General features: G+C 44.7%; 1 protein-coding gene across 2 annotated transcripts in view; it reads left to right on the top strand.

The window, feature by feature from the left end:
- Window positions 1–24,778, top strand: part of LOC142590465 (uncharacterized) — an 80,448-nt gene that overhangs the window by 13,291 nt on the left and 42,379 nt on the right. For both annotated transcript variants that reach the window (XM_075702604.1, XM_075702605.1), the window contains exons 3-4: window positions 3,798–4,004; window positions 14,398–14,604. In XM_075702604.1, coding sequence (XP_075558719.1) covers window positions 3,812–4,004; window positions 14,398–14,604 — 400 coding nt within the window. In that variant the 5' untranslated portion in view covers window positions 3,798–3,811. The remainder of the gene's footprint in view (window positions 1–3,797; window positions 4,005–14,397; window positions 14,605–24,778) is intronic.

Raw genomic sequence — 24,778 nt, 5'->3', positions numbered from 1 at the left:
GTTCATGCAAAATGTAGTGTCATTAATGAAGTCCTGCATTGATTTCGTGTACACTTAAGGATTTCCACCAGTGTTTGTGCAGCAGCTGGATCTGATGCACACTGCAGTTCTCGACATGAAATACTTCAAGAGGAGCTGCACATTTCTGACCATTTTGGCATGCCAGATGCTCAACATCCAGTTTATGGCTGTAAATAAACATGTTATTTTTTTCAATGTCTACTCCATACAATCTGTATCTTTTAGTGCTAGTGGCAAATTTGTGCTCCAGCTACAAAGGTATGTTTGGCAGCTTTTGTGTTTCTTTTTTGTACAGCAATTCATCCAGACATTGTAATGATTAGTTGTAAGATTGATCTTCTTGATACTGTTATAAGTGGACTGCACTGTAATCCCTATGGCTAAAACGAACCCTCACATCTGCCTTCATATCTCGACAGGTGCTGGCAAGCACTCCCAGGTCAAGGTTCACTATGCACACACAGAATACACAGGGAGACACGTTTTGAGGCGTTGTATACGATTGTTGATAACCTCCAAGAGGGTTGAGCATTGTTATTGCCTCCCATTGCATGTCGCATTGTGGGACATGTGTTAAAGATCAATTAAAATGCCAACAAAGCATAAAAACGAGAACAAAGGGGGTCAACCGAGGAGCCTGATTTTTATTAATCGTATCATGATGAGCCAACAAACAAAAATAGCAAGGAAAACATAGGGGAAATTACTTGTACTTAATTATTGAATTAAAGAAATGATAAATTAATGGCAATGGAAGTGTTTGAAAAAATAACTTACAGGTAAACAAGGCATGTTTACCCGCAGAAAATGTTTTGTGATTTTATCGTCACTCTTAAAAAGTTGAGCTAACTTTTCTGCAAAATTGGTCAGTCTGAAGATTTTGAATCTACAGTAAATCCATGTCTACACCGTACGACGCATGCAGTGTCGCATAAATATCCGGATTTCCTAATAATGGTTTTGAATATTTTGCTTTCTGATATTTGTCTTGAAAAAGATTTTGTGGTAGACAAACCACTGTGTTTCTTCCGTGCACTCATTTACACAGTTTGGTTGCGCTATGAGCGTGGATGCTGCTGGCAAGTTGAGTGGCAATTGCTGTGACGTCGTCTACTGCCCAAATGCCAAATTGTAAAGATCTATTTCCATATATATATATATATATATATATATATATATATATATATATATATATATATATATATATACATATAATCTGATGAGTCATTATGCAAGCCCATCTGTATTCATGAATAAACAAGTCGTGTTTCCCTGCAGAAAATGTTTTGTGATTTTATCGTCCCTCTGAAAAAGTTGAGCTAACTTTTCTGCGAAATTGGTCAGTCTGAAGATATTGAATCTACAATAAATCCCTGGGGGTCACTTTCATTCATTCATTCAAATAACTTTATCGAGTGTCCTGCGATTTGGTGGGCTTGACCCCGTCTAGGCTTCGGCCAAGCGTTGTTGGCCCTTGCCAGCTTCCTCGGCTCACTGGATGGCCCAGAGTTGGTGCTGTAGGTCCGAGCTGAGGAATATAGACTCCCAGAGCATGCAGAGGCTGTTGCTGTTTGAGGCTGCATCACCGTTATTCTGCATAATAGCCGTACATTACCATAGGGTATGCTCCAGGGTAGCTCTAGAGTCTCATTGTCCGCACTTGTCAGTCGTGTATAAATCTGGGTGTATTAGGTGCATGATAGCTAGACTCTGATAGGATTTGGTCTATAACTGCCACCATTTGACAGACTGATTTTTGCTTAATTTTGGGTGCGGCTGTGGGAATATGCCTCTGCAACGATGATGTTGTGTAATTAGGGGAAAAATTTACTCTCAAAGGTTTAAGAAGAAGAAAGCTCGTAGTGCATCGATTCTTTAGGTATGATTGGTGAATTTAATGTCATGAGCGATGCTATGATTGGTGCACAATTCTTGGTTATATGATTTGTGTGATGAATAATATGGAAAGTGCTCACCTGGGACCCAAGTTGGCATCAAAGTGGTTCATTGAAAAGCAGTACATACTCAGTGTGTCTACGAAGCACCTGAAGAAGACGGCAGTCAGACCTGCAAAGTGGGAGAAGTTGCTAAGGATCTCTGGATTTTTACAGGCTGCCACCGCAAATTGAACCTGGCAACATTTAACACTTGAACCCTCTCACGTGAGGCTACTTACTGGGGCTTTTTGAGGTATTATCGGGCATTGCATAAGATATCATTGGCCGTAATGAGGTTTGAAAAATAGGAAGCTTATACAGAACTGACTAACTGCCACATCCTCTGCTACAGAGGTCTTCCAGATAAGAGGGAATAGAGGGTAGGGCTTCTAATTAATAAGTACATAGCGGGCATCATTTATAAATTCTATTGCTATTGGTATGGGTTCTAATAGCTTGTTTTTGTGAACCTTTTTCATGGTCCAGTCTATATTAAAATATTGTCACACAGCTTAAGAGACATCTCTCTCTATCGGAAGTTTCTCAAATGTTGTCACTGGTTGTGTCTGTTGTCACTGAAGCTTGTGTAATGAGATTGCATGCGTGAGATTGAATGTGTAATACTTCCTGGAAAGCATGAAGGCATTAGCGATACAACTAGAACTTTTTACGAGTCATGTATGAAAGTCGATGTGCTTGACCTGCCATGACATTTTGACTATCGGTGAGTGCTCACTGCTATCATTGTGCTGAGTGTTACTTGGTTTTCTGGGCACACGTTTGCCCAGTGCATTGTGCCACTTTGGTTGTTCTCTGTCCCTAAAATGTGATGGTAACACTAAAAGGGTAACAGTCATCTTAATAAAACTTAGTAGCAGATATCGATGACAGGTAGTACAAACCTACTCTCCAACCTCCAGTGGTAAGGACAAATAGAAGTTCTATAAGGAGGTTGAATTAGCAATGAGAAATGTCCAAGGTGTACTGTAGTCATGGGCAGCTTTAATGCAAAATCGTCTTCAAATTATGAATACCTTCTTCCGGACGCGCAATAACAGGAAGTCAACCTGGAAAAGCCGTAATGGGGAAACAAGGAAGGAAATAGGTCTCGTACTCTGTGCCGACCTTTGCATAGTGCAGGATGTAGAGGTGTTAGTAGGGTAAATGGCTGTAAACATACGTTAGGGAGGTCCAGGATTGTTCTCAATTTGAAGAGATAAAGTTATAATTAGTTAAGAGGAATTAATATTAAGAGGAAACAGAGGAATAAATTAGCTAAATTAGAAAAATTAAGAGGAATATAATTAGTTAAGAGGAAACAGGCTAGCCAACCTAGTCATAGGGTAAAAGTAGATGACAAGACAAGGGTAATTGGAGACAAGTGGCAGCAATGTAATGTGTGGGGTGGGTAACCGACTGTCTGTCAGGGTTACAGAATGGGCACCAGCAGAACTGACATGTCATTGTGGACAGCAGACAACTAGGTAGTGTGATGAAATAGAATTGTGTCAGCTGGCGCAAGACATGGGGATCTTAGAGTGGACATTAAGTAGGCCGATCGTGATGACCCTAGGTTCTTGCAGTCACTTTTCATGTGTCTGACAGTGTCTGACATGTGTTCAGTTGTCGTAATCCTTTCACAGAAAAGAGGTTGCTTTGCTTTAGAGTAATCAGTGTGGATTACCACCTGTAGCCTTTTAGGAATACTGAACCAGAAGGGTTATTCAGTTGTATTCCATGGCTATGTATTGTAACGTGCCCCTGCATTTATTCTGTTGTTGTATTTAACTCTTTTCGATACCGTAACAAGACTGCAATCGCCCCAATTATTTTCTGCAGGCTTCACAAATGCGATGAGCCCAGCTGAAAGCGTCCCTGCGAAAATGGAATGCCACACCCCTTCCAAGGTCGTCGCTCAAGTCGAGGTTGGCATGCAGTACAGCTTCCCTCAGGCTGACAAGTCTGTTGGGTGCTGCTTCAAAGCATGGAGCGAGTCTAGGAGTGTACAGACTACGGAGACTCTGGAGCAGTCAAGCTCCACCTCAGGTGGGCAGTGACTGGCACTTCTCTTACATTTGCTTGCGTGTGTGAGCGTTGTGAATGTTGGCAAGTCTGAGCAGCTTGGTATCACTTGCTAAATAATAAGTACATAGCGGGCAACAGTACATAGCAGGCAACATTGATATATTAAGTACATAGCGGGCAAATTAATAAGTACATAGCGGGCAACATTGATGAATTCTACAGTATTGGTACATGTTCTAATAGCTTGTTTTCAGTGAACCTTTTCCATGGTCCAGTCTCTCTTAGAATATTGTCACACAGCTTAGGAGATAGCTTCCTGTATCGGGAGTTTCTCAAGTGTTGTCACTGGTTGTGTCTGTTGTCACTGAAGCTTGTGTAATGAGATTGAATGCGTGAGATTAATTCTGCAGTACTTTCTGGAAAGCATAAGGGCATTATCAATACAACTAGAACTTTTTACACAGATGACAAGGGTAATTGGAGATTAGTGTGAGATGCCGCCCAGGGCCTTTGAAGAGGGGCACATACCCAGTGAACCAGCTTGGCATCAACAAGGTTTGTTGAGGAGCAGCACATAGACAATGTTACATGCTCCCTCAGCAGTTACTGTTCCCTCAGCACAGCAGCCTGGTACTCTACCAATTTGGCCATGGACTACCCAGTGACCGAAGTTGGCGGGAAAGAGGTTAGGTGCGGACACACACACACAGTGGCGTAGCCAGAAATTTCGTTCGGGGGAGGGGGGGGGGGGCTCATGTTGCTGCTCGGCCTCCTCCTTAAGAGGAAACTTTAGCTCGGGCGCTGCTATTTAAATACATGTAAAAGGGTAATTCGTTTTTCCTCGCAACAACTGCACCAAATTTTACGATGTTTGTTGAATTTAAAAGAAAAACTTAAATTCTCGTGACGGTTGGTTTCGAATTTTTCATTTAGACGGTCAATTCTTTATTAAAAGTTGGGCAAAATCGCAAATTTTCAGGAAACGGAACTGTCAAGTTTAAAACTCAGTAACCAGCACTGAAAAATGATAGCACAATTCTGTGAATTGCGTCTAATAGTACATCTACAGAGGACAAAATAGATATGTTAAACATGAATCTAAAAAAAAAGTGGTATAATGGAAATACGACTTTTGGAGAACCCTTGTACACAACGTAACCAATTCACGCAAGATACAAATTGGCACACCAGATTTGTTCGCATTGACTTTCCTAAGAGTTGCCATTTACAGAACTGAGATATCTGTTCTTGGTACATAGCTATTATTTTGTAAACGTCGTGCATCTATTTTTTCGGAAATTCAAATTTCTTAAAATATTTTATACAAAGTTCAGGCCGTACATCGAAATTCTGTTTCCAACAGGCACTATAATTTACTTTCTCTCTCAAATGCAACAAATTTCATTAAAAGCGATTAGCAGGATTATCTCAGAGAAGCGTTTCTGCATTTTACGTGTATTTTGAATAGGCCGCATCGGATTGGGCCCCAGCTAAAGCTTCCTCCTAAACAATTTGTCGAGGGATCAAATACATGAATAATAACTGCATTACCATTGTCACAAATGCTGTAAACAAATTCTTGAACTTTACGCACTGTCCAAACAAGTAAAATGTATTTTTTCATAAAAGAATATTCTCGTATGTGCCAAAAATTGTGCCCAAAGTAACTGATATCAATGCTTCCATGTTTTTGTCTATTTAATAAGTAAAGAAAATATCACACGAACTTTAGAACTATTTCACTTCGAAACCAGGAAAGCAGCGCATGCCGTTGATATGAAAAATAAAAAGGCCATGAAATGAACAAGTTGAGGACAAATATGTCAATGAAACTTAGTCATTCATGAACCGTGTTTACATTCTTGTATATATGCAATGGCCAGTTAAAAATCTCCATGACGCTGTCATTTGTTCCAATGTATTACGCTGGAGCAGCTGTCACCGGTCGTGAATCGTGAGTAATTGCTCCGAAATTACAGTCGCAACAGAGAGCACATATAAAAAGCAGGAGTTCTGCAAGCTATACGAGGGCGAGTCAAATGAATGTGAGCCAATGTGAATATATGACGAACACGGTACTTTATTAAAAAGTAGTCTTCATGAGAATTTAGACATTTGCCCCATTGACTAACGAGTCGCGTGATTCCCGTCTCATGAAACTCCTTAGGTTGTTGCTTTAAAAAGTATGTAACTGACTCTTTCACGTCATCGTCCGGCACGAATCTAGTTCCACTGAGCTGTTTTTCGGTTGCCCCAAAATGGAAGTCGCAATGGGACAGGTCTGAGCTGTATGACGGATGTTGCAGGGTTTCCCACTTGAACTTTGCCAGTTTTGTATTAACCACATCAGTGACATGGGGACGGGCATTGTCGTGGAACAACATGACCCAATTCGTCAATTTTCCACGCAGTTTGTTCTTGATTGCGACACGCAGTCGTTCCTGCGTTTCACAATATCGGAAACAATTGATAGCCTCTCAAGATTGAGCAAATTCTATCAGTAATGGCCCCTGATGATCGAAAAAGAAGTCAACAACACCTTTCGGCGAAAATGACAGCCTTTGCGTTCTTTGGCCGTGGTAAATTCGAATGTTTCCACTGTAAGCTTTGCCGTCATGTTTCAGACTCGTAGTAGTGGCACCATGGTTCGTCCCCGATCACAATAGCAAACAAGAAATCGTCATCCTCATTGTGATACCGGATCAGATTAGTCAAAGTAGCGCCAAACTTCTCCGTCTTCTGGCGGTGGATCAAAATCTTGGGCATCAATTGCGCACACAAGAGCCGATAACCGAGGTGCTCATGAATTTTGGCGTGAACCGAGCCATGACTGATTTTCACACGCTCTGCCAGTTCATCGATGCTTGTCCTCCATTCTTGTCTCATCAGCTCATCAACCTTTGAAATTGTGCGGGATGTGATTGCATGATGGCGTTGGCCCGGTCTTGGAATGTCTTTGGAACTTTCCCATTCTTCTTTGAACCGTTTGCTCCCACGCTTTACAGTGGCCAATGAAATTCAATGTTTAAGGTACACAGCAGCCATACGGCGATTAATTCCTTTTTGGGAAACACCTTTAGCTGTCAAAAACTTTGCGACACCACACTGTTCAGCTTTTGGGGCGTCCATTATGTCAGGCAACCATGTTCAACCTAGTGTATGAGAGCATTAAAGAACATTTATCCTCACACATGTGTACCACTTTTGTAGATGAGAGATGCCACTCTGCTACGCGCATGCCTCGCAGATAATGAACCGAACCATTATTGCGACTCGCACTCGTGCATTAGAAATGTGAAGATACAATGGGATATACAAATGCGAAGATACAGCTTGATAAAGGGCAAAAAGTTTGACTGGAAACAAAGTTCACTGCACATATACACGAAACCTTACAACCAGATATTTCAATATGCGTATAAGTCTCCAATAAATATACGTATCTAAGAAAAAGTCGCTGTATATAATGCGTCAAACAAGGCAAATAAACATGTTACGCGATCACAGATTCACAGAATCCTAGATTCCGCCCCAATTCCATCCACTGTCCCCGATGTATCGCGCGCGACCGAAGGCAGCGCGCTTGCTCCCCGCTTTTCTCCTTTGCGCACACACGACTGAGCCACCATTGTCGGCTCAGCCATTCCACCCTCCCTCCCCCCCCTCTAGGCTTTCACTCGCACATACAGCATGCGGCACGCGGTCACGATGTTATCACCGTTGGACTTTATACGAAACATGAGGGCGACGGCGACGGCAGGAATGCGCCTGGAGTGTCCATATAATGCTATCGCAATAATCTAATAAGAGTATCTGGCAACTGAAGCATCCCGTGGCTCATTACTTTCCACAAAAGAAGAAGTAACAAAATCGAACTTTCACCATGCGACAATTCGCTGTGCCGCAACAACGTATTTTTTTTTCCTTCTGTGGGGCGGGGGCACCGAAATGAAGAAACGCATAGGAAAGTATGTTGGCCACAATCAAATGCCTACTTTGGGCACCTAATGTGGCTACGGAAGGAATATCGAAGAAAACATGAGATGCTTGGTCCACTGAGAAGCAACCATATGCATACTGCTCGGTATCCTACACCGGCAAGACAAGACTTTCCGGAGAAGTTCTGTAAAAGCGAACACGGTGCTATTTGTCGAGTCCCCACAGTGATGGCGGCAAGCGACCACTGTTTCTTTTTCTCGTCTGCTAGCCACAAAGTGTCCAAAACTCTGCCAGGCGAAAATCCACTCAGCCAGAGAAAACCGAACGAGCACCGAAGTGCACTGGGCGGTGGTCGGGGCCACGCGAGAAAAACGTATGCGCTCTGGCTGGCTCTGACAGCCCGCGGGTATGGTAGCGAGAACAAAAAAAAAAAAAATTGAAGAGGCTCAATGTGTCCTCGCGAATAAAAGTCAAAGTAGAAAAAATAAATAAGAATGTACTTAGCTTGGCTGGATTTAGTTTTTTGACATGGATTTTTTGGCGTAGGTTAAAAAAATGTTGATATTTTTTTTATGTGACATGGCGGTGCAAATGAACCACCACAACACTTCTTCTCATTGAACCTCGCTGCGTGCTTAGTCAACTTGTCTGCTAGTGTGTTGATTTGACTTGTCTCGTTGTGTGTTCCGATGTAAGACTTTAGAAAAGTCAATGGACCTTTGGCGTCAAATGTTTATAACAACATTAAGCCCACAAAGTTCCGCAATTGATAATCTAAAGCACAACTTTGGAAATGTCAATGCACCTTTCACATCAAGAGTTTGAGATTTATACCCATAAATTTTCGGAATTGACATCCATGCGCTCCATAGATTCTGCGGCCTCAGCGAGATGCCGCGGCGAGCCCTCTCCCCATCAAAACGCCCTTGAAACTTTATGGCCGGATGGGGCTCCTTGGCGTTATGTGACTCTCGGTGCATGGGCGTTGCCGCGAAATTCAGTGAGAGTTCACTATCTTCGCGGTTAAATGTCTTTTCAAGCGTCAAAAAAACATTCTAGACAAAATCCAGAATGATTCCGGCGCCGGGGGTTGCTTTCCTCGGCGGTGCATGGACAGCACGAAAAAATTTCAAGTGGGGGGGGGGCTGAAGCCCCATAAGCCCCCCCCCTGGCTACGCCCCTGCACACACACCATCATTATCGTCATCATCATCAGCCTGTTTTATGTCCACTGCAGGACGAAGGCGTCTCCCTGCGTTCTCCAATGACCCTTGTCCTGCGCCAACCGATTCCAACTAGCGCCCACTAATTTCCTAATTTCATTGCTCCACCTAGTCTTATGTCGTCCTTGATTGCGTTTTCCTTCTCTTGGTACTCATTCTGTAACCCTAATGGTCCAAGGGTTATCTAACCGGTGCATTACATGACCTGCCCAACTCTATTTTTCCTCTTGCTGTCGATTAGGATATCGTCTGTACCCGTTTGCTCTCTGATCCAAACAGCTCTCTTTCTGTCTCTTAAAGTTATGCCTAGCAATCTTCGTTCCATTGCTCTTTGCGCAATCCTTAACTTGTTCTCAAACTTCTTTGTCAGTCTCCAAGTTTCTGTCCCATATGTCAGCACTGGTAAAATGCACTGATTGTATACCTTCCTTTTCAGTGATAATGGTAAGCTTCCAGTCAGTAGCTGGCAATGTCTACCGTATGCGATCCAACCCATTGTTATTCTTCTGTGAATTCCCTTCTCATGATCAGGATTCCCTGTGATTAATTGACCTAGGTAAACATACTCCTTCACAGATTCTAGAGGCCGACTGGCGATCCTGAACTCTTGTTCCTTTACCCTGCTATTTATCATTATCTTTGTCTTCCGCATATTAGTCTTCAACCCCATCTTACACTCTCTCTGTTAAGGGCCTCAATCATTTGTTGTAATTCATCTGCATTGTTGCTGAATCGGCAAATGGAAGGTTGCTGAGATATTCGCCGTCGATCTTTACTCCTAAGCCTTCCCAATTTAATAGCTTGAATTCTACTTCTTGTAGGCACGTAGTGAATAGCATTGGAGAGATTGTGTCTCCTTGTCTGACCCCTTTCTTTACAGGTATCTTCCTGCTTTTCCTGTGTAGAATTAAGGTAGCTGTAGAAACTTTGTAGATGTCTTAAAAGGTATTTACGTAAGCGTTCTGTACGCCTTGATTACGTAATGTTGCTATGACTGCTGGTATCTCTACTGAGTCAAATGCCTTTTTGTAATCTATGAAAGCCATATAGAGAGGCTTGTTGTGCTCTGCGGATTTCTGGATAACCTGATTGATGACATGGATGTGATCCATTGTAGTGTATCCCTTCCCGAGGCCAGCCTGTTCCCTTGGTTGACTAAAGTCCAATGTTGCCCTTATTCTATTGGAGATTATTTTGGTAAATATTTCATATAATGCTGGGAGCAAGCTATTGGGCCTATAATTTTTCAATCCTTTAACGCCTCCCTTTTTGTGGATTAGTATAATGTTTGCATTCTTGCAGTTTTCTGGGACCCTTGCATTCGATAAACACTTCGTATAAAAAGCCGCCAGTTTTTCAAGCATTATGTCTCCTCCATCTTTGATTAAATTGACTGTTATTCCATCTCCTCCTGCCGCTCTTTTTGTTTCATGTCTTGCAAGGCCCTTCTTACCTCATCACTAGTTATAGGAAGAGTTCCTGTATCCTGTTCGTTACTGTTTCTGATTGAGGTATTCTGACCCTCTGGGTATGGTACAGGTCAGTATAGAATTCTTCCACTGCTTTTACTATATCTTCGAGATTGCTGATGATATTACCCTGTCTATCTTTCAGTGAATACATCTTGGTTTGTCCTATGCCAAGTCTCTTTCCCACCTATTTCAGGCTGCGTCCATTTTTGCGGCTTCTTCAGTCATTCTCACATTATAGTTTCGAATAAGCCTTATTTTCGCCTTGTTGATCCGTTATGACAGTTCCGCGAATTCTATCCTCTCTCTTGAGTTGGACACTTTTATTTTTGTCGTTTCTGTATTAGGTCCTTTGTTACTTGGGAGAGCTTGCCTACTAGTTGCCTTGGTGCCTTGCCTACTACTTCAATTGCTGCCTTTGAAGTCAACCTAGTTACGGTTTCATTCATTAGCTCTATGTCATCATTATCTCTCTGTTCTAATGCAGCATATTTGTTTGCAAGTACCAGCTTGAATTGGTCTGCTTTTACACATGCTGCCTCTAGGTTGACCTGTTTCTTCTTGACCAACTTAGCTCTTTCTCTCATCAAATTGTGGTGAGTCCTAGTCCTGACTAACCTTTGATCACTGCACATTACCCTACCTATCACCTCTACATCCTGCACAATGCTGGGATTCTCAGAAAGTAGGAAGTCAATTTCATTGCTTGTTTCATCATTAGGGCTTTTCCAAGTCCACTTTCTTTTGCTACGCTTCCTGAAAAAGGTGTTCATTATTTGAAGTTTATTCCTTTCGGCGAATTCTACCAGCATCTCTCCGGTAGCGTTCCCAGAATTGACGCCGTAGTTGCCAATTGCTTGTTCACCAGCCTGCTCTTTCCCCACTTTTGCATTGAAGTCACCCATTACTACAGTATATTGAGTTTTCACTTGCTTCATCGCTAATTCGACATCTTCATAAAACTGATCTACTTCCTTATTGTGACTGGATGTTGGAGCGTAGGCTTGTACTACCTTTAATCTATACCTCTTATTAAGTTTGATTACGACTACAGCTACCCTCTCATTAATGCTGTAGACACCCGCCGTGGTTGCTCAGTGGCTATGGTGTTGGGCTGCTGAGCACGAGGTCGCGGGATCGAATCCCGGCCACGGCGGCCACATTTCGATGGGGGCGAAATGCGAAAACACCCGTGTGCTTAGATTTAGGTGCACGTTAAAGAACCCCAGGTGGTCAAAATTTCCGGAGTCCTCCACTACGGCGTGCCTCATAATCAGAAAGTGGTTTTGGCACGTAAAACCCCAAATATTATTATTATTATTAATGCTGTAGAATTCGTCAATGTTACCCGCTATGTCCTTATGTATTAGGAATCCTACCCCGTATTGCTTCTCATCTAGGAGACGTCTATAGCAGAGGACATGGCCGTTATTCAGCAATGTAAAAGCCTCACCAGTTCTTTTAATCTCACTAAGGCCGATGATATCCCAAACAATGTCGAATAATTCCTCAAAGAGGCCCGCTAAGCTAGCCTCACTCGAGAGGGCTCGGGTGTTAAACGTTACAAAGGTCAGTTTACATTGGCGGCCTCTCCGGATCTGAGATTCTTAGCACCCTCTGCTGCATTACGGGTCTGACTGCCGCCTTGGTGAGCTGCTCCGCAGCTGCTGAGGACTGAGGGACATTGGGTAATTGAGTTAGCCATTTGGGAGGGGGTGGCCGTATACAGCACCAGGGAGGCCAATTCCTGATCTGGTGGGGGAGTCTCATGTTGAAGCTTTGTGGGCCTTTCTAATTAGGTTGTATCTGGATTAGTATAGCCCCACTCACTCTCGGCATCTTGTGCCGATGACAGGTGTCATTCCAAGTCTGCAGAAGTTGTGCACTGGAGGAGGTGAATTTCAAGCTCGCCAGAAAAAAAGAAAGAAAAACCATAGCGGGATTCGAAGTTCCGACTATGGCAACCGAGCATTCGCCATAGTTCAGTCAGATAATCCTGCAGGCGGGAAAGCTACCTTATCGCCGACAAGTAGAGCCCCAAGGGCCCTACATGCCTGAAAACTTATTTGATTTGACCACGATAGAAGTATTTTCTTGATCGCAATGGGTAACTCAATATAGAGCGATTTCTAAACGGTTCCGGCCTGTTAGTTCCGGAGTCGCACGTGCGCAGGTGGCACGGCGTAGTATTGCTCAAAGGTTCCATCATCATGGTTGCGGAGTCACCCGTACGCATGCGGCCATGAATGCGGCTAGATATACGATATATTTTCGGCGAACTTGAACAATATCTAAATGTAGTGTGGAACAAAAAGAAGATGAGACGAAATAAAAAAAACCTTTAGCGCTTACTGGGAATTCGCTAGTAGCGTGTTCAAGGAGGTACACCAAACAGTTAACGGTCTCGGCTGCCTGTCCAATGCATCGGAGAAGTCTTTCTGAACGAGACGGACCTGGTACTGATGCACCGCGCAAGGCGGCACATCAGTACGCAAGGTGTGAGGAGGGTGTATTCACTGAGACTTTTGCTTAAAGGCAAATTTGCAGTGGCAAGACGGGCCAACAACATTTTTAAGCCGCGCATAAAGTATGCGACCTTATAAGCGGTCTTGCTCTATGGTTGGAAAGCGCTTATATGACGTCTTCTTTAAGCTGCAGCGTAAGCTTCTGCTTCGCGTGGGAAACATATTGACATCCCGTTTGACGCCGAACTTGCAATACTTGTAATTTAGCAGTTGCAAATGCGCACTTGTCATCTTCTTGAGTACAAACGAAAAGCTCTGAAAACTAACATAAGTGCAAATGGGGAGGAAATAGCTGGGTGCGAACTACGACCCTTTTTTACATGATGAAAATCTGTATTGTGAACTTTTCTACTGTTGTCGCGACATTATTTTTCTTATGATGTGCGTGATACTGTAAACTGTCTCTTCATATTTTCTTTTCCTTTCGCACGACAATTATTACTTTTTTTCGCTGCGGTACAGAGTCCATACTACTATTCGTATTTCGAATGATAACGTGCACGATGCGCTCGCTTTGATAGCAGAAAGGGCCATCTCAGTAGGTACAGTCGGCAGCGAGCTTCGGAAGTTATTGCAGCTCATTCCATAAAAGTAACATGCCTAAAAACTTCTTTGATTTGTCCACGCTAGAAGTGTTTTCTTGATCGCTATGGGTAACGCAATATGGTGCGATTTCTGAACAGTTGCGGCCTCATAGTTCCGGAGTCGCGCGTGTGCAGGTGACACAACGCTATTGCATTAAAAATGAATTTTGGCAATCAATGTTAGGTGTAGGGCAAGCAACCAATGGTCTACAAGCATTGCAGAATGGGTACCAGTGGAACTGGCATATCATTGTAGACAGCAGACAACTAGGTAGTGTGATGAAATAAAAATTTTGCAAGCAGAGAATGGTATCAGCTGGCACAAGACATGGGAAACTTACAGCAAACAATAAGTAGGTCTATGGCAATGACCCTAGGAACTTGCAGTAATTTTTTATTGGTTGGACTACACCAATAGCTTTAAAATGTATCATGTGAAAACGTGTCTGAAATATGCGCTACTGTCGTAAGCCTTCCACAGAAAAGAGGTTGCTTTGCTTTAGCGTAAACAATGTGGATTACCACCTGTAGCCTATTATGAATACTGAACCGAAAGGGTTATATTGTGTTCCGTGGCTATGCATTGTAAGGTGCCTCTGCATTTATTCTGTTGTTGTATTTACCTCATTTCGATACCGTAACAGGACTGTAATCACCCCAGTTATTTCCTGCAGGCTTCACAAATGCGATGAGCCTAGCTGAAAGCGTCCCTGCCGAAATGGAATGGCACACCCCTTCCAAGGTCGTCGGTCAGGTCGAGGTTGGCATGCAGTGCAGCTTGCCTCTGGCTGACAAGTCTGTTGGGATTTGCTTCAAAGCATGGAGCAAGTCTAGGAGTGTGCAGACTACGGAGACTCTGGAGCAGTTAATCTCCACCTCAGGTGGGCAGTGACTGGCACTTCTCTTACATTTGCTTGCGTGTGTGAGCGTTGTGAATGGCCAAGTCTGAGTAGCTTGGTATCGCTTGCTAAAGTGGTTGCAGTAAAACGCGTTGTGTGGCTAGTTTGTGCATAGCTTTCAAAAGATGAAGTGCCAACAGTGACGGCACACTAGGAAGGACCAAAGACAGGACAAGATGCAGGAAGTGCCTTCTACTGTCTTTGATCTCTCCTAGTGTGCCGTCACTGTTGGCACTTCATCTTTTGAAAATTGGATTGCTAAAGTACGTGTGACATTCTGCTGCAGAGGACAAATTAGCCAGTTTGCGAGCCTTGTCTGCATACTGATGGGTCAAAATGCAGAAATAATGCTGTGCTGATCACATTGAAGCAACTAAGATGGCAGAGTTTAATCTAGAGCCCTCATGACTTGACGTTCTTGTAGGCCTGACGTTGTTCTGTGATAACTTTACATCCTTGAGTCTCCCAGTTATGCTTAAAGCGGTGTATTTGTGTAGGAACGGCAATAGAGATCCAATGCAGAATGTCAGTCGACCCTTCTGTTTAGGCTGAACAAAATTAAAACAAAATTCTTTAATCCAGTTAAGCATACTACAAACAAAATATACTTTGTTTTATCGATATGCTCATTCATTCAGGGAGGCAGAAACCACACGTGAACTATCAGGAATCTTTTCCAGGAACGCTTTGAATCATGACATCCCACAGCACATCATCGGTAATGACTAAGCAGGACTAGGCATGTGCAACAACGTTGTAGGGAGCATCCCTCACTGTGTTGTCCCCTCTTCTCGGAAATCCAGTTTTCCTTGCCATGGGGGTCATTGCCTCTTGCTCCTGAAATCCAGTTTACCTTGCAGTGGAGGTGATTGAGTGCAGCGGTGGCGTAGAGGTAGAACACCCGCCGCGCGTGCAAGAGGTCCGTGGTTTGAATCCCGGTGCCGCATCTTCACCTATCTGTTTTACAGCACATGGTGCGTACTGCCATTGGTAGCAAACTGCACACCTTTAGTAGGCGATAATCCAAACGTGGCATTGTTTCCTGCTGCAGGCGGTGTGATGTGAGCACCACGTTTCGCTTCGGTGGCATCAGGCGTCGCCCACCAGCTAGATTTTGTTTCGGTTTCCAGTCACCCTCTGAAAACACCACGCACTAGAAAAACAACAAAATGCATCAACGTCTCGTGCCGCAATGATCAGTGCGACGCTTTGCATTAAATAGATGTTTCCCAGTTAGTCTGTTTTTTCTGGAGGTTTCTTCCAAAACATATGAACGAGGTTCTGCTGTATCTACATTTTACAACTGTGTGTGATTTGCATCGAGCTGGAAGACAAGCAAATGCTAACCACCTCCTTGGTGTTCATCATCATGGTATTTCAAGTATGCAGTATATCACTCAAGCACAGCACTGGGCAAAATTAAGTAAATTTTTCATCTCGCTGGTGCTGTAAAAACAGTTTATTTATTTATTTATTTATTATATCTCAAAGGCCCCAGAGATGGGGTATTACATGAGGGATGGGCTTAGTTTAACAAAACAGTGATTCGAGAGCAGCCTTGAAGTGATGAGCGTCGCAGTCGTGCGTGATATCGGCAGACAGCAGTCCCTGGCAGTTTTTACAAAAAATGATTGTAGAGTAGAGGTAGTCTGCGCCGGGGGAGGATACACGGCTTTGCTGTGGTTAATGCGGCTGGACTGACGATGAGCTGGTAATATAGCTAAAATGTGGAGTGGTGAATGATAGAATTTGTGAAAAAGACACAGTCTAGAAATAAGACGTCGCGACTCTAGATTAGTAAGACCGGCACGGGTTCTTGTTCAGACTCGCTTGCATGATAATAATATTCAGAGTGGATAAACCAGGCTGCACGGTTTTGAATTGATCCCACTGTATTAGATAGGTTATGTTGATGAGGATCCCAGCCAGAGCATGCATATTCTAACTTAGGACGGACATATGTAACATAAGCTAACAATTTTACCGATGGGAAAGCAAGTCTTGGATTCCGGTGGAGAAAACCGAGGGTTCGATTCACGGCATTTGCTAAGTTAATGACATGATGTGACCAATTTAGCATAGTTGAAAAGGTTATGCCGAGGTATTTATATGAGTCTACGCATGAGATTTCGGCGCCGTATATGGTGCATTTCCTTGATTGGTGATGCTGTCTGCAATGGAAAGAAACTAGCGAGGGTTTTTTTTTAGTATTTAAAGACATCAACCATTCGTTACACCATAATTCAATGTGTTTTAGGTCATTTTGAAGCAAATGCATGTCTGAAGTGTTAGTTATGCGTCGATAAACTACACAATCGAACGTTATGAGAGACCTCAGCAGGAAGATCATTAATGTAAATTAGAAAGAGTCGTTGTCCGAGAACTGTGCCTTGTGGTATGCCCGAGAGGACAGAAGATCTTTTAGATGACTGTGTTAGCAAATACAAACTGCTGTCGGTTAGTGAGAAAGCTACGTATCCAGTCTAGTACAAATGGATTAATCTTGAGGCGGGAAAATTTTAGGAGTAGCCGTTGGTGTGGAACTTTGTCAAATGCCTTTTCAAAGTCTAAGAAAATCGCATCTACAGGTACATTGAAATCGAGGTTAGAGCTTAGATCATGAAAAAATAAAGCTAGTTGGGTGTCACATGCAAGACCTTTACAGAAGCCATGTTGAGCTGGGTGAAAGGTTATTGGATACTAAAAAGTTTACGATCTGAGAGTAAATAACATGCTCCATAGTTTGCAACAAACGCTGGTGAGTGAAATGGGACGATAACTAGAGCACAACAATGGAGGACCTTTTTTGGGGACTGGAACAATCTTGCTGTAGTATCTCAGTTTCAGTTTCTGTTTGCCCTTACACGCCACCAGTGGCGCCAGTGTTGCCACCTGTATATATACATGCCTCTGAATAAAGAGTGCTAGTTCCGTTGCGGCCGTGACTGTATTCGTGGTTGAACTGCGGCTACCGCCGAAATACAACAATGGCGACGAGGATGGGACCTTTTCGAGGGGCGTAACCGCGCCTGCAACTTTACTACGCCATGAGCTGTATCGGGCTCGCTCCGCCGCCCCCATTCTTGTCTGTACCCGGCCGCCCTCCTGTTCCCTGGCCGCAATGGTACCGGATGTTTGAGAACTTTCTGCTGGCATCAGGAGCATCCGACTTCAAGCCCGAACGTCGCAAGGCCCTGCTGATACACAGCCTCGGCGTTGAGGGTCAACGTATCTTCTCCAGCCTACTGCTTACGTCGGATGCCGCCCAGAGCGGTGAGTCAGCTGCCGGCGATAAACGTAGTAAGGAGAGCGGGGACGCCACTCAGCCTTCCGTTTATGACGAAGCTATCGAAACCTTAAAGCGACATTTCACAAGCACAAGCAATGTCGTCACGGAAAGGCACCGGTTTCGCCGTCGTATGCAACAACCGGGGGAGTCTGTACAGGAGTACGTTGCTGCGCTACGTGCTCTCGTGGTAGCATGTTCTTATGTGTCTCTGGAAGACTCGCTTCGGGACCAGTTCGTGGAAGGGGTCGCGTCCCAGCATCTTCGCGAACGCCTTCTTCTTGAGGGCTCGACCCTCTCGTTCCCCCGAGCAGTGGCATTAGCTTCACAAGTCGAACAGGCCAATGAGGACATTCGAGAATTTGCTTCCGGCAATGTGCAGTGCATATCAGGGCACTCTCGCTTGGCGCTATACGACCATAGAAGCACTGGAACGCGCCACCCTCCGCGTAACGACGCGCGCCTGCGTGAACCTCGTACCGAGGCGAGCCTGCAGCACGACAGCCGCCAACCTGCCTCGTATCTGAGCCCATACAACTCGTCCTCTCAATGCTATCGTGGTGGTTCGCGCCAGCACCATGCCGCATCACCTCGCTGCCTTGCCCAAGGTCAACGTTGCTATCATTGTGGTCTCATTGGTCACTTCAGCGCGGTATGCAACAAGAAGCGACGGGCCGTTGCGGTTCGTGAGCTTAGCGAACAGACATTGCCCGACAATGAAACCTTGCCCTACAGTGAAACTGACAATGAAGCTGTGGGCATTCTATGTGTGACCGCGTCCGGCCGCGCCGGAATTCTAGTCGAGGTAGCAGTTGGTCACACGACTTTAACATTCCTTATCGACTCGGGATCTTCAGTCTCCATTCTAGCGGGGGATCTTTTTGATAAACATTTTGCCGAACAGGTGCTGCTGTCCGCGCCCCGTGTGCAGCTGTTAGATTATTCAAAAAAGCCTATTCCAGTGCGAGGATGCTTTCTTTCGAAAGTCGCATACAAGGAACGCGAGGCGGCCATTCTGTTCTACGTTGTCTCGCAAGGTACATCGCTTCTGGGTATCGACGCCATTATGGCTCTTGACTTCCAGATTGATGGCTCGTCCCTCCGCTCCCTTGAGACTACTACGTCAACTAGCAGTGCTACCAACGTACAAGTTCCTGTTCAGGAACCAGTTTCATCTGCACGTCTTCCAGCACAGTTGCGCAATGAATTTGCATGTCTTTTCGACTCCGCCCTCGGCCTAGCAAATGGGTTTGTACATCGTGTCAAAGTAAGGCTCTCGATTCTGCCCGTTGTAGCAAAACTTCGCCGCCTTCCTCTTTCACTCCGAGCTCGGGTATCTGAGGAACTTCGTCGGCTAGAGCAGTTGGGCGTGATAGAGCGCATTAACGCTTCAGAATGGGTGTCTCCGATTGTTGTTGTTCAAAAGAAGGATGGAGGCATTCGTGTTTGTGTGGACCTACGGGAGCCTAATAAAGCTGTCGTGACAGATAGCTTCCCTCTTCCACACACCGAAGAACTCCTCCACAGTCTTTATGGGGCAACGCATTTTTCGAAGCTAGATCTCTCGTCGGCCTATTACCAGGTTTTGCTCGATCCTGAAAGCCGTGACTTGACCGCTTTCATAACTCATGATGGCCTCTTCCGCTTCAAGCGCGTTTGCTTCGGGTTGGTATCCGCCCCCGCTGCATTTCAACAAATGATGTCGAAAATCCTTCAAGGATGTTCTGGTGTTTTGTTCTATATCGATGACATCATTGTTTTCGGGAAGAGCGAACAGGAACACTTGGCCAACCTGACCGCTGTACTGCGGGGCATTAAGGAAGCAGGGCTCAAGTTGAATGACAAGTGCGTATTTGGCGTACAGGAACTTTCCTTCTTGGGACACAGGATCACACCGCAAGGCATCTCTCCTTTGCCAGAGAAAATTGTTTCCATTATGAATACTCCGGCGCCCACTGATAGTACTAGTCTGCGCTCTTTCCTCGGACTGATCGAGTATTATGCCAAGTTCGTTCCCAGGCTTGCTGATGTGGTAGAACCAATGCGAGCTCTTCTCCGGAAGAACCAGCCATTCATATGGAATGATGCTGTAGACGCCAGTTTCGCCCAGGTGAAGTTTCTGCTCTCTTCCAGCAAAGTCCTGCACATGTTTGATGCGTCCCTTCCGGTTGTAGTGTCCACTGACGCGTCCGACTGCGGACTAGGTGCTGTTCTCCAGCAGGTTGATGGCCACATGCTGCGAACTGTTGCCTTTGCTTCACGCACACTTTCACTTGCAGAGAAGAAATACGGAGTTGGAGAGCGTGAAGCGCTGGCGTGTGTTTGGGCCTGTGAGCATTGGCATACGTACTTGTGGGGACGGCATTTCACGTTGTGCACGGACCACCAAGCTTTAGTCTCGCTGCTCTCTTCTCAAGGCACTGGGCGCCGCCCCCTTCGCATTGCACGCTGTTCCGAACGGCTGCTTCGCTACAATTATACAGTAGAGTATCGGAAGGGGTCTCAAAACCAGGTGGCGGACGCCCTTTCCCGCCTTCCAGTTCCGTCTCCGCAGGAAAATGTCTCATTTGATGAGGTTGTGTCCTTTGTTGAGTTACCGTGCCTCACTAAAGAGCCGTTTCAACAGGCCCTTCGTGATGACTGCATGTTAGAACAAGTCAAGATCTATGTCGCCACATCTTGGCCTGCACATAAGACTCTCTCGGGCGAACTTCAGCCTTTCTTCTTGGTACGTGAAGAATTGTCCGTCGTTGACAACCTGCTCCTGCGCGGCGAACGAATCGTCGTTCCCTTGTCTCTCACACCGCAGGTAATCGCTGCTGCCCATGAAGCTCACCCTGGTATAGTTCGAACAAAAGCTCGGCTACGAGAACGGTACTGGTGGCCAGGCATGGGCAGGCAAGTGGAGCTTTCCATCCAGAACTGCAGCATATGTCAGATGGCTGACAAAAGTACGAAGACTGCTACCACCCCTTTGCAGCCAGTACCCCTGCCAGAGCGTCCATGGCAGAAACTTGCTGTTGACATCGTCGGCCCTATAGAGAGAGCCCCACATGACTGCAGATACACCATTACGCTCATCGACTATTTTTCCAAGTGGCCAGATGTTCAATTCTGCAGTGAAGTATCCTCCCGCACAGTCATCAACTTTTTGCTTCACGTGTTCGCCCGTGAAGGCTATCCGGACGTGGTGGTCTGCGACAATGGGCCCCAGTTCTCATCTAGGGAGTTCATTGAGTTCCTCAAAGATCGCGCCATCCGCCTTGTGCACTCTTCCGTTTACTACCCCCAAGCGAACGGACTTGTCGAGCGGTTTAACCGGGTCTTCAAGAATTTTGTGCAGGTCGCTATGCTGGAACAGCGTCCGCTTCGCCAAGCGGTAACAGAGTATTTGGGCATATATCGTTGCACGCCACATGCCACTACGGGAGTTCCACCGTCTGTTCTCCTACACGGACGGCGACCGAGAACACGCCTTGACGTTGTGGGTCACCCGTCACCAGCTTTCTTCAGCGATCCTGTTTCCGAACTTCATCGTCTGCGCCAACGAGTTAAGAGCAAGCAAGACTACAGCAAAGAGTACACAGACCATCGCAGGGCCGCGAAGAAGACAACAGTGTCTGTTGGTGATTACGTTAGAATAAGAAAACCTGGAATATCGGTTAAGGGAGACCTCGCGTTTAGCCACCCGAGAAAGGTAATCAGTCAACAAGGTCCATCAACGTTTCGGCTTGGTGATGGACGAACCTGGAACGCGTCGAAGCTATCCAGGGTACCTGCAGCTTCAGCCACATGGAATCAGCAGCATAATGCTGTTTCCGAACCCGTGACTCTGTCGTCGGCATCTCGGCAATCCAACGATTACGCCTCAACAGCTCGTCCCGAAGCCTCACCAGCTACGCCCACGCTACGAGCTCCAGCGTCAGCTGTGCCAGATGACCATGTGCTTCAACGTCGGGTCCAACCACCGAGGAACAGAAGGCCTCCAGATCGATACCGGGACCGCATGTAGCTTGTGTGCTTGCACTTGAGTGCTTGCACGAACTATGTACACATGCCTGTGTCTCTGCGAGCAATTTGTCGTTTTTGCTTTGTCTTTTTGGCGTTGCTTGTCCTAGGCCATGCTGTGTAATTATTCCATACAGTATTATTAATGATGAGCACATGACATGTATTGTGAAGATAATTGTAATTAATTGCAAATACTATATATATGTATAACAACACTAATCTATTATCAGTTACCTTGTTCTTGTAAGGAGGGGAATATGTAGTATCTCAGTTTCAGTTTCTGTTTGCCCTTACACGCCGCCAGTGGCGCCAGTGTTGCCACCTGTATATATACATGCCTCTGAATAAAGAGTGCTAGTTCCGTTGCGGCCGTGACTGTATTCGTGGTTGAACTGCGGCTACCGCCGAAATACAACACTTGCCTACACTCCAGTCTTCCGGCACCACTCCTGATGACAATGATTGCTGAAAAATAGCACATAACATTGCGCTCACATTTGTTTTGGTGTTTTTCAGCATTTTAACATTTATTTCATCGACACCAGACAATGATGTAAGTTTTAATGAATCAATTAGTTTCTCAATGCTGTAAGGACAAAAAGTAATATCAGGCATGACTGCATGATCCGAAAGAGAGAAGCATGGTATATGTTAACAGGTTCAGTTGTGAAGAAGGAAGAAAAAGTATGGTTAAGTTGTTCAGCAATTTCGCACTCGAGAATACGATGGTTTTGTCCATCCCATCAAACAGAGCTAATGGCTGGGAGTTATTAGGGTTAATAACCTTCCAGAATTTTGGGGGGTTATTTCTTAACATAGACGGCAGCGTTTGCGAAAAAAAAGTGAGTTTTTCTTTATTAGCTAGAGCTTTGAGTTCTTTTTCTGCAAGGTAATATTTATTCCATGCGCCTGCATTGTTAAATCATTTAGCCGAGCGAAAAAGCCTTTTTTTTTTATTGTTAAGACGCTTTAGTGTGATATTAAACCATGGGGATGACTGTTTTTCGGTTATGGTGATAATGGGTACGTATCTTGCGAACACATTGAGCATTTTGTTTTTAAAAAGCAGCCAGTTAGTTTCGACAGAACGCATAAAAAAACTTGTGTGGAATGAAGCAGCAAAATGTGCGAGTTCTGAGTTAATTGCCGAGTAATTCCCTTTGTCATACAGTTTGATCACATTGGTTATCTTTGTAGGTTGTGTAAGCCGACAGGAGTACGATGCATGGATTATAGAATGATCACTAAGACCAGGCAGATGCATCGTTGCATAAACTTTGTCAGGATCAGAAGCGAAAATGAGGTCGAGTATGTTAGAAGAATTACAACTTTTACGTGTAGGTTCAGTTACAAGTTGCGTTAATCCAAAGGTTAGGCATGAGTTAACAAAATCGCTTTCGGTACTGTGTTGCGAAGTTGCTGATGTTAGGTTAGTCCAGTTTATGGCGGGAAAGTTAAAATCACCGAACAGTAACATCGGAGAGTGGTGATGCAATTCAGTTACCGAACGCAATGTTTCGTGGAATTCTGCAACAAAGTTAGGATCTTTACCAGGGGGGTGATAGCAGACTGCGAATATTGTGGGTGGGTAAGAGGCGTTACACAGGACGAACAGAATTTCTAGGGAGGATGATGTCTTCATTTCAGTACATTGAAGGTCCTTATGAGCGCCAATGAATATGCCGCCACCACATTTTGTAGTTCGATCATGCCTGAAGATATTGAAATTAGGGAAAAATGGCAATATTTCAGTCTTCTATTGTAGAATTAAGCCAAGTTTCAGTAATAACGATTAGATCAGACTCTGTTGTGTCGGCAAGATAACTGAGAGTGTCAAGCTTCGGTAAAATGCTTCTGATGTTAGTAAAAACAAAGGAAAAAATTTTTCTTGGAGTTGGCATTGCTGGGGCCTAGACATTTAAAGTACGAGGCACAACCATTTGGGTGTTGCGGTCAAACGTGTAAGCTTTGTTTCCAATAGTTAGCTTGTCATGTCGGAGCTTGAATGGTTTCTGTTGTGTCTTGGCGAATTCGACTAAACGCCTTCTAGCTGTTAGAGCGTTAGGAGACTAATCTTCTGAAATTCTATATTCAGTGCCCTTGAGTTTCCTACCCTGTGAAAGAATTAGTTCTTTTACTTTGAAATGTGAAAGCTTTACAATAATTGTCCTGTTGTTGTTTACTTTGAATTTGCCCAGACGGTGGGCACGTTCGATGTCCACCGACTGAACAGTTAAATTTAATTCTTTACAGCATAGATCTATTATTAACGATTCTGACTCTGCTCACGTTTCATGTTCGCGATCTGTTAATCCAAAGAATACTAGGTTTGAGCGTCGCGCGCGGTCTTCCGAGTCATCCAGCCTGGCCTTAATCAATGATATCTCTTTTGCATTTTGATTGGCGAGCGTCCGGATATCGTGAACTTGTTCTTTTATTACTACCAGGGATGCGCAGTCTTCTTTAATTTTGACAAGGCGGTCTTTAATCTCCTTTATAGCGCTGTCGCTCTGGGACAGCTTACGGTGCATGGATTTCATTTCTTTTAGTAGTGAAGCTTGGCCAGATTGAATTTCAGTCAGTGCTGTCATTACGTCACTGGATGTTTGCGTTTCGCTTGCACGGGTGCTTGGACCTGGGTTTAACTCGACGTCTCCGGACAGTGTTAGTAGTTGATGGACACGTGCACAATCGAAAGCAATATCAATACAACACTGTGGGCTCGGCAGCACAACAAGGGCCATATAACGAGTACGTCGGGCATACAATGAATACTGATAATTTACCTGCAGAACGAAAAGGTGTCGCAGGTAAGCGGCTGTTGTCATGGCTGTCGTGCCACCGAGCCCATAGAATGCC

Source organism: Dermacentor variabilis, chromosome 8, assembly GCF_050947875.1.
Source record: "Dermacentor variabilis isolate Ectoservices chromosome 8, ASM5094787v1, whole genome shotgun sequence".
Classification (NCBI taxonomy): domain Eukaryota; kingdom Metazoa; phylum Arthropoda; class Arachnida; order Ixodida; family Ixodidae; genus Dermacentor; species Dermacentor variabilis.
Note: the sequence above shows the minus strand (reverse complement) of the source record. Positions and strands in the feature narration are given on the sequence as shown.